Here is a 13,946-nt window from a genome sequence, read left to right on the forward strand (position 1 = left end):
GATGAGTGTCAGGTACGGGTATATAAAACTCAATTTCGATATTATATTAAATGTATATGATACATATTCTTTGTCATCAACCTTCTTTCATGTATGGCTATATATATATATTCTGTATACATAGACTGCCACGATTCAGGTCTTGAAGAAGGCAGGTCGTCGTCGGAGCGTGTGGTGAACCATGAGAATTGCTCATTTAAGATGCCAATGGAGCATGAATGTGTGCATCTCCAGGAGATAACAGAAGCTGCCGGAACCAAAGAAGCAGAAGCAAATGCCGAGTAGGATAATGATCTCAAGGAAGCCATTAGAGGAGTGCAAGAAACTGTAACCGCCATTAACGAACATTTAGAAGAAGTGAGATATGAAATTGCAGCCCTTGAAATAGAGTAAGTTCACTATTACATAACTCAAAGGTTTAGTCACTCAAATCATATTTTCTTCACAAGGATTACAAGAAAAGGGTTCGGTTTTGGGCCAAGGTTGGTGTCAAATGCATGTTCTGTGTGCTGGGTTGGGTCAAATTTAGCCGGAGTCACAGTTTGGGAATAAGGGAAAGAGTTGATTGCTTATTAAGTAATTTTAGTGGGTAGATTGAATTTAATTGGATAATTAGATAATTGAGTTAGTCGGATTATTCAATAAGTAAATTTGCATAACGGACTAACCATCTAACTCCATTAATTCAATTATAAAGAATTTATTATTTAAATTCTTTATATTATGTATTACTTAGCAGTGTAGGATTCCTAACATTGCAGCTATAAACAAGAACTAAACCCAATATTATTATTTGGAGTTTCGTTTCGTTAGCTTAAAAGGACTCAGATGGCTAATAGAGTGATCAAGTGATGGAAATAGGAAAAAGGCAGAATGCAATGGAGGGGATTATTCTCTTATATCAACAACTCATTTTGTCTCAAAATTTTATGGAGAGTTCAAATATTTGAAAAGATAATGTATTTATAAAATGAGAATATCTCATCGAATATCTAAGAAGATGAATCTCATTCTTATCATTAATATATAGTATTCGTAATTTCGTAGATTTCCAAACAATATGTCACCTTTTGCTTTCCACCTTTTTCATGATGTAGCTATAAATCTCTTCATACAAGCCTTGCTTTTTCTTTTCAAATTTGAATAATGATTTGCATCAAAGAAATCAATGATTTGCGTTTAGCCCTCAGGAAAAGATTCTTCAAAACAAGAGTGATGGATAGAACCTGAAAGGTTCGTGCAAGGCGGCAATGGTGGGTTTTGAAAATCTTTCAGTGGCGATAGACGTATTTTGTATGATAGTAAAGTGATAGGGTATTCGAATATGCTAGACTTTTATGAATACTATGGTGATGATGATGATGGAGAAAAAATAGAAAAGATGGGATTGCGAAGATAAGGTGGCTTATGTCTTTTTTTTTTTTTTTTTGGTTACAACTAGTGTTTAGAATTATCCACAGCCTCTTCCCAACCCTTAAATAAGAAGATAATACCCTTCAACTTCGTCGAATTCACATCCTCCTGCACTGACAATAATATTGATACCAATCAAATTAAAACTATGATTTTTTTCATTTAATCAAAAGTTAAAAAAGCCAAAATTGAATCTTGTAATTTTAGAGAAAGACTATAGAGATAATTATTTTATTAAGCCAAAGAGGGGTGAAGGTAATCAAAAGTAAAGATGTTCATGGGACATTGGCAAGGGTTTCGATTTCTACACTGCTCGATATTAAAGCTCGACATTTTACGTTCTCGAGCCTGCAGTTTAAGGCTAGGAGATCATCATCTAATACAGCATGGAGACTTTAGTTGCTGAATTATTCAATCATAACCCCAAAAACAACTAATCTATGGTATTTAGATTCAAGTGCGAATATTTTTCATCATTCACAACACTTAATTGAATCTATTCATATTCAAATGTAAATACATCAAAAACTCAAAAAAAAAAAACCATTAAAAAAACTCTAAAACTATCGGAAATTTCACTAATTTCTAAATCTAATGGTGAATTTAATTTCATTATTAGAAAGAAGTGGTACTACCTTTTTTGGGACAACGAAACCAAGCTTTCCTTGCAACGAGTACAATACCACTGTAATAATAACTGAGATTGGCCGTCCATTTGCTTGCTTTTGGTATCATACCAAATGAATCTGTGATGGCTATCTTGAAAGAGAATGTCTTTATATTTAATGTCCCTAATTGATCTAAACATTACTTGATCTTGTGAGATTGGTACTTCAATGGTGAGTTGTTTAATCCAACTATCCGGCACACCATATTCCTTCATCACCCATACTTTATAAACATTCACATTTGGTCCCTGCTTGACAACTAAAGAGGAGAAGAAGTCCCGATATTCCGTGATAAAAAAGTGGACGTCACCTTGAAAATCTGGATCATTTGGCAAATTAATCTCTCGAAACACCTCCTCATCAAATTGAAACGATACGACGGTTTTGATAATTTTCTTGGATGATGATTTCTTCAATCCTTGCCAATGAAAAACTCCATTGAAACACCCACTGCCTCGATACAAAGGCAACAATGCCCACAAACTTGGATTCTCTATCTTTATCATTTTCCAAGAATTCATGTTTGAACTATAAACTTGAACCTGAGCTTCCGATGAAGACGAATCACGACGGTAGCTAACCTTTACCACTTTATAGTCATTGAATTTACGACAAAACCCAAAACCAATGCCGGAAAGAAAATCATTATGGTCATGATAAGATTGAGGAAGCTCCATAATTTCTCTCGTGGAAGGATTGCAAATATGTATTCTCAACCTATCATCTTTCTTCAGAAAGCAGCGTATCTTATCGCTTAAGCAAACTAATCCATTGATTGAACCAATTATGAACTTTCGTGGTTGGTCAAAAGAGGACCTCGAAAGTTGGATTCCATAAGAATAACATCCATGAACCAAAAAACCATCCGTATTGCTACCGTAACAGTTCAAATGCATGGCGATGAAAGTAGAGTCTCCGATGAGATTACGCCACGATTTTTTAACGGTTTTGAATCGGCACAAACTTTTGACGGGCAATCTTGATAGAATTTCTCTTTCGATCTCCTCTGGAGCTTGAGAACTTCCTACAAACTCCTTCCTTCTCATCATCCTCTTCAAGAGGTTTTCTAGTCAAAACCCTAAACCCTACTAAGGTTTTGTCATTTAAGAGATTTATCACATAAACTTATACTTGGGCATAATTTCTTATTTTATTTTTATTTGGTATAGTTTTGTTATATTTAAACTTCTTTTTTTAATTAATTTAAGGTAGATTGGTAATTAATATTAGATTTGGTAAACTTGCTTTGTAATTTAATTATTTATGGGATAAACCTCAAAATTATACATAAAGTTTGATTCAATGTACAATTTGATATATAAATTTATATAATATTTTATTAGGTCATACCATTTTATATTTATATAATATTTTATTTATTAATTACTTCATTTATTTCATGTTACTTTTAGTTATATAAATTGTCTTCTTGTATCTAATAATATTTAGGAACAATTCATAAAATCATGATTGTTCTGCCGGGAATGGTATTTGATCCTAGCAACATGAAGATACTCTCTATTTACTTTCCTATGTTGATCGTGATGTGGTGGATATTTTTAACCATCAATATAATGATTTTATCGTGGTTTTTGATGTTTATTCATGCAAGCCTTGTTTTGAGATATGAATAATGACTTGCATCAAAGAAATTAACGAACGATTTGTGTTTAGACTTTGAAAAAAGATTTCTCAAAATAAGGATGATGGGATAAGACCTAAGAGGGTTGTGCAAGGTGACAATGGTGGGTTTTGGAGATCTTCGATGGGCGTTAGACCTATATTTATGATAGTAAAGTGATAGGGTATTCGAGTATGCTAAACTTTTATGAATATAGTTGTAATACTAGTGATGATGGGAAAAAGAACAAAAAGAAAAGATAAAATTACGTATGAGTATGGACTTAAGGGAGATATGTTTGAAGAATGGGTTATTTATAAGCTAAAAAATACTTTAGGTCAATAGATGGATGAATTACCACTGTATATATCTTTGTTTTCTCAAGAAATTTTCAACCTTCTAATTGATTACAAATGTTTTTTTTTTGGAAAATTGTGGAGGACGTACATAGACATTTTTCATAAGGTATATTATTAGTGTTTGTACTTTTCAAAATTTCAAATTTTAGTTATTTTATTTTTAGGGTTTTACAATTCAAATTCAACTATTAACACCGTTAAATTATTTTGGGTTAAATTCAATGTCATTTTTTAATTATATGTTTATTAAGTGAGTATTTTTTCAAAATGTCAGGCCAATAAATTTAGAAAAGAAACTTCTAATAGTGTTAACAATAGATCTTAAATTTTGAAATCTAAAAAGTAGAGACTAAATTTCTAAAATGAAAGAATAGGGTTAAATTTCAAAATTTTGAAGAAAACATGGATTTATAGTATATTTTAACCATTTACATAAGGAAGACAAGAATTTAGAAAAACCTTTCCAAAATTATGTTTCGTAAGACTCTGTAAAAGTAATAATGAGAAAGTAAACGAAAGTAAGAGGAAAAGGGCAAATTTTATTAATTCAATGACAAGATTTTGGTGCACTCAAAATAACAACCTGTTTCACTTCCTAATTTAAATGAATTTTTAAAAATAAAAATAAATTCGGCCTGTTATTAATATAAGGAAAGCTAAGTAATAAATATGAAATCCTAAAAAGAAAACCCTAATCCACTTAACCATGAAACTTTATGATATATAAGGAATGTAATACTGTAATATTTTTTGATAAATTTAGGGGTCTTTAAAGCACTTTTCATAAAGTCATAATCCTATGAGAACGAGTTGATTCACTCACCACAAAGCTTTCAATTTTAAGATTCGTACATAGATAGGCTACTAATGTCCTCGAAAAAGCATGAATCAAGATTTTCAGAATCGAATTGGTGAATGAACCTATCATAGGCCAAAATTCAAATACTAATGACAATTCCTTTCAGTGCCAAGCAAAAGCAGGTAATTGATGAGCCTGGAGAAGTATTATGAGTGCAAGAGATGTAATGAGGCACATCACCTGGCGAAGAGAAAATAGATTGAGAGGAGCAAATCTATTATTTGAAGCAAATCGTGGAATGGTTCAAGACGAATTGCAAAACATGGGCATCCGTAGGTGGTGGGAAACAAAACCTCTGCTTGAATGAAAAACCGAAATGGAAACTTGCCAATGATGGTAAGTTTTCTGTAAAATCAGCATACTTTTACCAACTCAATAATTAAAATGACAGAAGGCTGAACCCATCACTATGAACATACCCAATGATGTTTGGAAGATGCTATGGTCAGCCAAAATACCTTTTAAAGTTGTCATCTCTTGTGTGGAAGATTCTCAACATTCATAAAAGTAGTAGTAGATCTATGGGAACTTGGTGCACTTTCTTTCGAGCTGAGGCAGAGACCATTCCGACATACAACCTTGGTGTTCATTCAATTGGCACTTGGACTATACGCAATTCATGGAACAAGATAAGAATGAAAAGGAAATCATGCCTGAAGACTTCACGAGCTTTGTTATCACTTCGTGGAGCATTTGGATCCATAAGAACAAAGTTTTATTTGAAGGTGTTACTCCAAATGCTATGGCAGTTATTGAAGCAGCATTTGGAAGTCACCCAGACCACAAGAAAGCAGTGAAGTACCACTCAGAGAAACACCCTAGTTATATTGGATCTCCTCATCAAAACACCGGAGTTCAAAACATGGCACAGTATTCATGAGAACTTCAACCACGACAATGGAGTAGCTAGAAAGCCGATGATAATCCAATTCACTCTGGCGATGGCTATACAACTTGAAATTTCTTGGTGTGTCATTTGGACAAGAGGAAGGGTCATCGAAGATAAGCGGAATCCTATTCATTGGGAGTTTAAACCAAAATCATGGATGATATCAACACCTTGTGGAAATTGCTACAGAAATTGTACAATGAAAACGGGATACAACCAAACTGATAGTTTTATACAACTTGAAATTTCTTGGTGTGTCATTTGGACAAGAGGAAGGGTCATCGAAGATAAGCGGAATCCTATTCATTGGGAGTTTAAACCAAAATCATGGATGATATCAACACCTTGTGGAAATTGCTACAGAAATTGTACAATGAAAACGGGATACAACCAAACTGATAGTTTTAGCTTCTCATCTGGGATAGCTTTAGCTTCTCATCTGGTACTTGATTTTTCACTTTTATATTAAAAAAAAATTAAAATGTTTTGAGTTGAAGCTCGATTCATTTTTTAAACCAACTTAATACTTCCAGACTTAAATAGGTAACCAAAGTCTTGCACAGGTTAGGATAATAGGTTTAAGAACTAGAAAACCCAATAACACTGAATTCTGCTAAAATGGAGGTGGTGGTGTTTGCCTCTTATTATATATAAAAAAAAACTCAAGTTGAAAAGTGACATTTAACAGAGAAATTCAAGCATGACTTTCTACTTGTGCTCTAAGGATTAACCAAATATTCACTAGTCTCTGGCTCTGGCACTGGCACATTTACAGGGATTGTCTCTTTTTTCGGAACCGGGCAGAGCTCATTAGTCGGCAAACTCGAGCCTCTGTATGTACAGAAACCGGCTCCTTTATTTTGGTTCATAGTTATTTTCCATTATGAGGATACAGAGCTCGCAGTTGCCTCAGACTGTTTCTCTTCAAGCTGAGATTTGAGGAACCCCAGCACTGAAAGGCGCTGCAAAGTGAAAACGAACATGAGAAACCCGTTTTCTGGGGATTAGTTATAGCTTAAAAACTTGTATTTGAGGAGAAACCTTACCCTTGGCTCGAGACCAGCTTCTTCGGATTTCAGTGTCAAAGATTCTAACAATTTTATGCCTTCTTGAAATCCATCAACCGCCACATCCTCTTTTCCAAGAGTTCTGTCTACATCTGCAACTTTTGCAAGAGAAACGGCTACATCCAGAATCTGCAAATACAAAAGCAACAATACACTGTTGAATGCCAACAGAAGCATCAAAGTCGGAACGTAATGGAGCTTCTCGAGTACTAGAATGGATTTCAATTGTAAATCCATCACAGAAAAAAAGAACCAAAATTCAGTATACTGAAAATTTTGGAACTTTTTGCAGTTAAATAAATAGATTGGGCAAAAGATATATCAAATGTCTGAGGAATAAAAATACATAAATATTTGAAACTAATAATTCCGGTTTTTGCATAAACTTTTCGAGTGAGTTCACTTATTTCAACATTTAATAACATAGAAAACTATATATAGATAACCGTTTAAATCATTCCAAGTAAACATTCTTTATTATTGGCAATTAGACTTGTCCAAAAGCAGAGCTGCCCACCTGGCCAAAGATAAGGTAATTAGTAAGTCGGGTTGCCCATGGACACATCTACTGGCATCAATCAATGAAACAAACTAGTGGGATTACTAAACCATGTACCAAAATGAACCTATCTTACCAAAACTCAGGTTTAAGTGTAGGATACAGGTTTGGTATCGACACGGGTATGTTGAGATTTATTCCTGACTTTTTACATATATTTGAATGGTCCTTGGAGAATCATATCCACACAAATCAATGTCCGAATATGCGTTGGACACAAGTACTTCAACAAAAATGAAGAATCAAAGAAACATAGCGTTAACTAGTTTCGTACTTTTTACAAATAATATACCCATTCAGTTTCCACGGGCAGCGGTTTTGACAAAAACTTCAACAAAGTTCAACTAACTCAGACTAGCATTCCATTTTCGGGTTAATTTAGACCAGCTAAAGGAACAGGTGAGGTGAGATCACAACCCTAAACCAAGCCTGTGGTATTATACCATACCCAGAGCATGTCAGAATGATAATACTCTTTTTTTACTAACTACTATCAAGGTTGGACTAATTTGGAAACACTGGCATTTACTTTATACTCCCTTGCTCCTCCAACTGTTTCTTCTTTTTTTTTTTTTTTCTTTAAGTACCCTTGTCCGACACTGACATCAAACACATATCCAATCATGGCCATGGGGAATACAATTCTCCAAGAACTCTCCAAATATATGTAAAAACAAATTAAAAAATGAACACAACTGTGTTCAATGCATGCTCATATCCAATACTCACACCCAAGTCCAAGTAACATGGAAACCCACTATTTAGTCATGGTTTTGGTTCCCATTCGAATTTTATTAGTAGCAATGATTGGGGCTATAACACTGATCATACAAGAAGATGTAAGGTGAAAAGACCAGTCAGCTGGTGTACTTCACTAGCCGTGAGTTTTTAGAACATGAAAAGTAAGGAATTCTAAAGTTTAGTCATTGTAAGAATGGTTTAGTTTAATAGTTGCATCAAAGTTTAATTGGTAGGAATCAAGTTGCGGAACAGTGGCTGAAACAAGGTGATCCAAGAAACTTATGCATAGCACCAAAAAGTAGGGTTTTAATGAGGCCAAAAGATTTTATTGACACAAGTTGACTGAAACCTATGCTTCTCAGGCTTGGAAGTAAATGATAAATGCGGGTATGTGTCAGGCAAGGGTGTGCATCTGCTTATTTTTTAAAATTCTCCATATATTTGGAGAATGCCCCATCCATGATAGGTTTCTTTATATTGGTATGAAGAGAAGGCAAAAACTTTTCATAGACTGGCAAAAAACTGGATTAAATTGTAAAAATACAGTTTTCTGGTTTTTTTCTATTACTAAACTTATTTTTGTAAATGATGAATTTTGAATTTTTAACCTCTTAATCATATATTAAACACCATAACATGAAGCCAAATACATATTTTATGAACTAATTACTATATTTTGTGGTTATTTAATATCAAAATATGTTTAACATTAATTTATATTGACTGCATAATCCGGTTCAATTGATTCAACCATCTAAACCAATGACCCGGAGGTCACCCTGGTTTGACCTCTGATCCAGCTTTTTATTCAACGCTCAAAAGCACTGATATAGACCTATAACATACACAGACTATGATGATAATAACATGCTAAGCTAAAACGAAAGGGTTAAAAAAAAAAAGGAAGAGAAAAAAACAAGCATCTTACCTGTGAAGCAACACCGGGATGGTTTTTGATGACATCACGGCGGACACCCAGTGATCGGAAGTAGTAAGACCTTGATGCTTGAAGATCTCCATCATAATACTTTAGGTCTCCGATTTTGTTAAGTGAAACAGATAGTGTATGTGTGATCTGCAGAAAGTATGTTTGAAAATGATGATCAAGGCGGCCTAATTAATAAGAAAGCATCGCAAGGAAAGTTTGTGTTGTAACCTCAAGATCATCGGCTGGCAATTTTGTAAGGAACTCAACACTCTCCTCGAAATAATTGATCGCAGCAGCAGCATCTCCCATTGCTCGACTGCAAAAAACTTGAACGTTCAGTTTTACTCAAACAATTGCCTTGCAAATATAAAGATGTCTTCTCCAGTTGTCCATATTAGACAGTTTGGCTTTAGACGGTTTTGCTCTTTCAGGATTCTTCTCTTTTCTGATATCATGCTTACAGTCTATGAAGCACGGACGCTTCTGTAAAGGGAGTATCTACATGTCAGATATGGACACAGCTTTGACATGGTAAAATACATGTGAGTACATGTAAAAATCAATAAAAACAAAATCGGATACGAGCAAAATATGGTCAAGATTAGACACACCCCTTTTTTTGCATTCGTCTCCTAAATATGGAAGACAATAAGCAATTGGGTTAAATTAGGTTTTTAAAGAGTTCAAGTTTTAAAATTGAAAAACAAAATCTAAAAAGCTATTTGCATATTAATATTCAATTAAAAAGTATCAATTTTACATGTTTACCATATACCATTACATTAAAAAACTTTTTATTGTTGTGTCATGCCATATCCTATGTGTCATGTCTGACATAGGAGAAATATTATGTTATTTTATTATTTTAGTCTTACTTCTTAATCAGTAGACATAAATAGACACCTAGGATTATAAGATATCTTTTGGGTTTAAATCTAGAGCTAGGATTATTAGTTACCATTAGGGTGTAAATCTAAGGCTTGATTAAAACTTTATTTGTAACCCTAGCATAAATAAGTTGTAATTATTTACAGCCACAACATTCTTGTTATTTTCTTTGAATTAATAGAAAAAGTAAAGTTTTTTATAACCCTGTTTTTTCTAGAGTTCCAACTTTTTCTGCTCATTTTTCAGTCCAAATTCTAGTGATTTACTGTTATTTTCCCCGTAAGTGTCTAAACCACACCGGTGTTGCACCCAAATTATGAGTCGGTCTGAGTACTTCCTAGCCTAAAATTAGGCCAATCTTCACCTCAGATTTTTGTTTATCTTCAAAAACAAGATTATCATAAGGATAACAAATGAATATAATTCCCAAATACATTTGAATTCAACTAAAAATCAATACTCTTCAAAAAGCCAATCTTTTTGCATGAAATAGTCTCACATTTTTCACAAAAGAACTCTTGAAACATCCTCAACAACCATTCTATCTCTGCAACATTAATGTCAATAAAGATTCTCCTTCATGATCTTAAAAGACCCTCAGTCACACTTTAAGGCCAAAAAAAGGATTTCCCATCAATTATTTCCAAGATTTAAAGTCATTTCGCATGCTTCAACATTCGTTAGTTGAATTAAGGATTAGTCTTGGCCTCAACCAGTCATGCAACTTTTAAGGAAGAGTGGAGGGAAGTTAGATGATGATTCAGAAATTTGAAGTGAAATTTCTTTGATTTCATTAAGAAAGTTCAATACTCTACCATACAAGTGCTATAGCAAAAGAAACTCATTAGACTCTTTCAAAAAGATATTTGCTCAACAAAGCATTCCCTAGAGTATGTTGCTTTGACTCTCTGAAATCCCTATGTCTAATGCATATCTAGACATGGATATCAGTATCTAATCCTCCAAGGATTCTACCAAATACATGAAAATCTTATAAAAACTGAACATACCCATGTTGGATACATATCCATATCCAAGACATACCATAACCAAGTAACATTGTACCAAATCCATATCCATATCCATATCTATATCAAGATCAAAGAGCTCAAGGAAAGACACGTTATCATATTTGGATTTACAGCAAGCATAAGATTTAGAATGAAAGTCAAATTATGAATCACAGTGACACAACTAAACATATGCAATAAAGAGGAAAGAGAGGAGCGTGTCTAGGAACATACCAGCAGTCACCAAGCATACCCAGAACTGCGCCGAGCTGTGAGCACAACTCAGATGTGTTTCCCGTTTTCTCTAATTGATCTCGGATGTCTTCCGCACACATAATGAGTCTAGATTTAGCACTTTCGATATTCTGTGCACGGAATGCCTGAATAAAGCAAGCATAAACTAATTTCAAATAATCGAAACAGGCTGCTAGGAGTACAGAAATAAAGCAACAAGCACGACACTTACCCTCATGGCCTGTTGCACCAAGAAAGCACCTCGGTCCAACGAGACATCCTCGTAAATTACCTTCTTATCGTCATTTGAAACTTGCTCTCCTTCACCATTGACGCCAACATGTGCTCTTTTGATCCTAGCATGCCCTTCAATAAATCGATCAACCATGCTTTGAAGATTGGTGTCAGCTTCCAGTTTCTCTATGTCAGCTCCACATAGTGGACAATCCTTAAACCGAGATATACACACTCTAAAAGGAATGCAAAGTTATCATTAGATCTAAAGGAATAAAAGGGTTCTTCTAAGCAATTGCATCCAACAAATATTCAACATGGTACCGCAGGATCAATGACCATCCAAATTTATGAAAATAATATAATTGCATACCGATAGGCACACCCTTAAACCGATATATACAATCTAAAAGGACTACAAAGTTATCATTAGATCCATGTTGCTTGGGTTCTTTCATTTTCCATGAAGTACCTGTGCCCGAGTATACTCAACATTAAGTAACATAAACATTACAAGCAGGGGGAAAAAAAGCAGAAAAAGGGGTCAATTATGGAAAAATGAAGACAAAACATTCACTATCGCAGAAAAGGAAGTCGAATAAGGAAAACCCCACAAAAATTATCACAAAACTTGCAGCAAAAAACAATCAAATAAGAAAAAAATGCATCAATGAATTAGCATAAAAAGGTAAAAAGAAATCAAATCAAGGATTATAATAAATAATTATTTAAAAAAAAAGCATAAAAACAGTCGAATAAGAAAAAGGGATCAAAGAATTATCATAGAAAACAGCAAAAGAAGTGAAATAAGAAAACCCAATCGGAAGAAGAAAAAAAGGGATTATTGATTATTACTTGCAAAAGAGATGAGAACAAGGGATACATTTGGTGCAGTCAAAGAGAAGTGCTTGACAGATCATACAACTGAGAGGACCGAGCTTAAAATTATTGGAATCGTAACCAAAAGGGCATTTCGGAGACACGGTGGCGGTATCACCGGAATCTTTCCTTGTTGCTTCGCTGCCGCCGACGGTGGATTTTTTGGCCGAACCATTATCGTCCGGTCGAGCCGCTTTCACGAATGGGCAAACCGGAGTGGTCATCTTTATCTATCTACCTATAAAAACAAAAGAACGAAAAAAAATCCAATATATAGTTAGGATTGCAGATTCGAAACGACGTCGTTATTGTTTCTAGGCCCCCAATCCCTTCTGCAACGCGTATTCACCTCAACGACTCGTGTCTTTGTCTGTAATTTTCCTTTTATTTTAGCATTAAAATCCTTATAATTTCTCTTTATTTTCAATAAAACCCATAGAGTGTAGATTTTTCTCTCTTACAGCCTCCATGTTTTTTTTTGTTTTTATTTTATTTTTTAATTAAAGAGCATTTAGGGTTGGTAAATTTGGATTAGTACTCTAACTCAGGGCGAAGTCAAAAAAAATTTTAGAAGGCCAAAATTAAATTGTAATTTTTACAATAGTAAAAATGTAATTTCACTATTTTCTTAGCTTATATTTTTATAATTTTTAAAAGAATAAATCAAATTTTTATTGTTGTTAAGAGGTAAAATATAGTTTTACCTTTACTAATTTAAAATTTTAAAAATTTGAAAAGACCTAAATAAAAAAAAATTAGGAGATCGGGCCCTGCCACCCCTTCACGCCCCTGCTCTAACCTATGTTCATAATTAAATAAAAGTTATTTTTATTTAATTTTACTTGTTTGCATAACATTAAAGGTACAATTATTTACTCGATTTTATAATTTATGGACTAAATTATAATTTTAACTATTGTACAAAGATTGTCTAAAGAATTTACCCTTTCAAAAATGGATAAGAACCATTTATTTTCAAAGTCAAATTAGTTGAACATTATGATTATGCTTCCTTCATTTTGTTTATATTTACAATGAATTAAGATAGGGTTTAAATTTTAAATTTACCATTCATTTTAGTTCAAAATTACTTCTTTTATTTTATTTTTGAGAATGCATTCCTCCGCGACTACTATTTTTATAATTTAAGGGCTTTTTAATTATTTTATTAAATTAAAAGTTAGATTCTTAAAAGATAAGCAATAAATTTGATCTATTTCCTTAAATAAAATGATAATCTTTGAAGTTTAAGCTATGGGGCATTTTAATGGGTTGACTCTTTTTTAGATTTGGAATTATGAAAGAGCTAATCCAGTCTGATGATGTGGAGGTTATGAAGCTTATCCAAGAGTTCTCGTCAAGAGCATTAAATTCTATTTTGATCAGGCAAGTTCATCAACTTTTATCGAAAGACAGACAGCAGATCTTACAACAAGTCCTAGAGAGGATAACAATTATGTACAGCTGTACAAATTTCCTCCAAGGGAGATTTCCTTTTAGTTTAGACCTAGCAAAGACCATGTTACTCAGATTTCTTTTTAGACGTGTATATAAAGCTTATGGCGAATTGACCAAGTAGGTACTTTTATTATAAAAA

General features: G+C 33.5%; 2 protein-coding genes across 2 annotated transcripts; both read right to left on the reverse strand.

Moving 5' to 3' along the window:
• Positions 1–1,437: 1,437 nt before the first annotated feature.
• Positions 1,438–3,127, reverse strand: LOC105772125 (F-box protein CPR1). Its single transcript, XM_012593449.1, has 2 exons — positions 2,225–3,127; positions 1,438–1,521 (listed from the first exon to the last, which is right to left on the reverse strand). The coding sequence occupies exons 1-2, from the start codon at positions 3,125–3,127 to the stop codon at positions 1,438–1,440; spliced, it is 987 nt and encodes a 328-aa protein (XP_012448903.1).
• A 3,290-nt stretch (positions 3,128–6,417) lies between these two features.
• On the reverse strand, positions 6,418–12,600 carry LOC105772443 (protein NCA1). The gene is made up of 7 exons (XM_012593701.2): positions 12,326–12,600; positions 11,469–11,706; positions 11,237–11,382; positions 9,333–9,420; positions 9,105–9,251; positions 6,856–7,005; positions 6,418–6,771 (listed from the first exon to the last, which is right to left on the reverse strand). Exons 1-7 carry the CDS (start codon positions 12,571–12,573, stop codon positions 6,691–6,693), a joined length of 1,098 nt encoding a protein of 365 aa, XP_012449155.1. The 5' UTR covers positions 12,574–12,600; the 3' UTR covers positions 6,418–6,690.
• Between the last annotated feature and the right edge of the window lie 1,346 nt (positions 12,601–13,946).

The sequence above is a fragment of the Gossypium raimondii genome, chromosome 6, assembly GCF_025698545.1.
Source record: "Gossypium raimondii isolate GPD5lz chromosome 6, ASM2569854v1, whole genome shotgun sequence".
NCBI lineage: Eukaryota > Viridiplantae > Streptophyta > Magnoliopsida > Malvales > Malvaceae > Gossypium > Gossypium raimondii.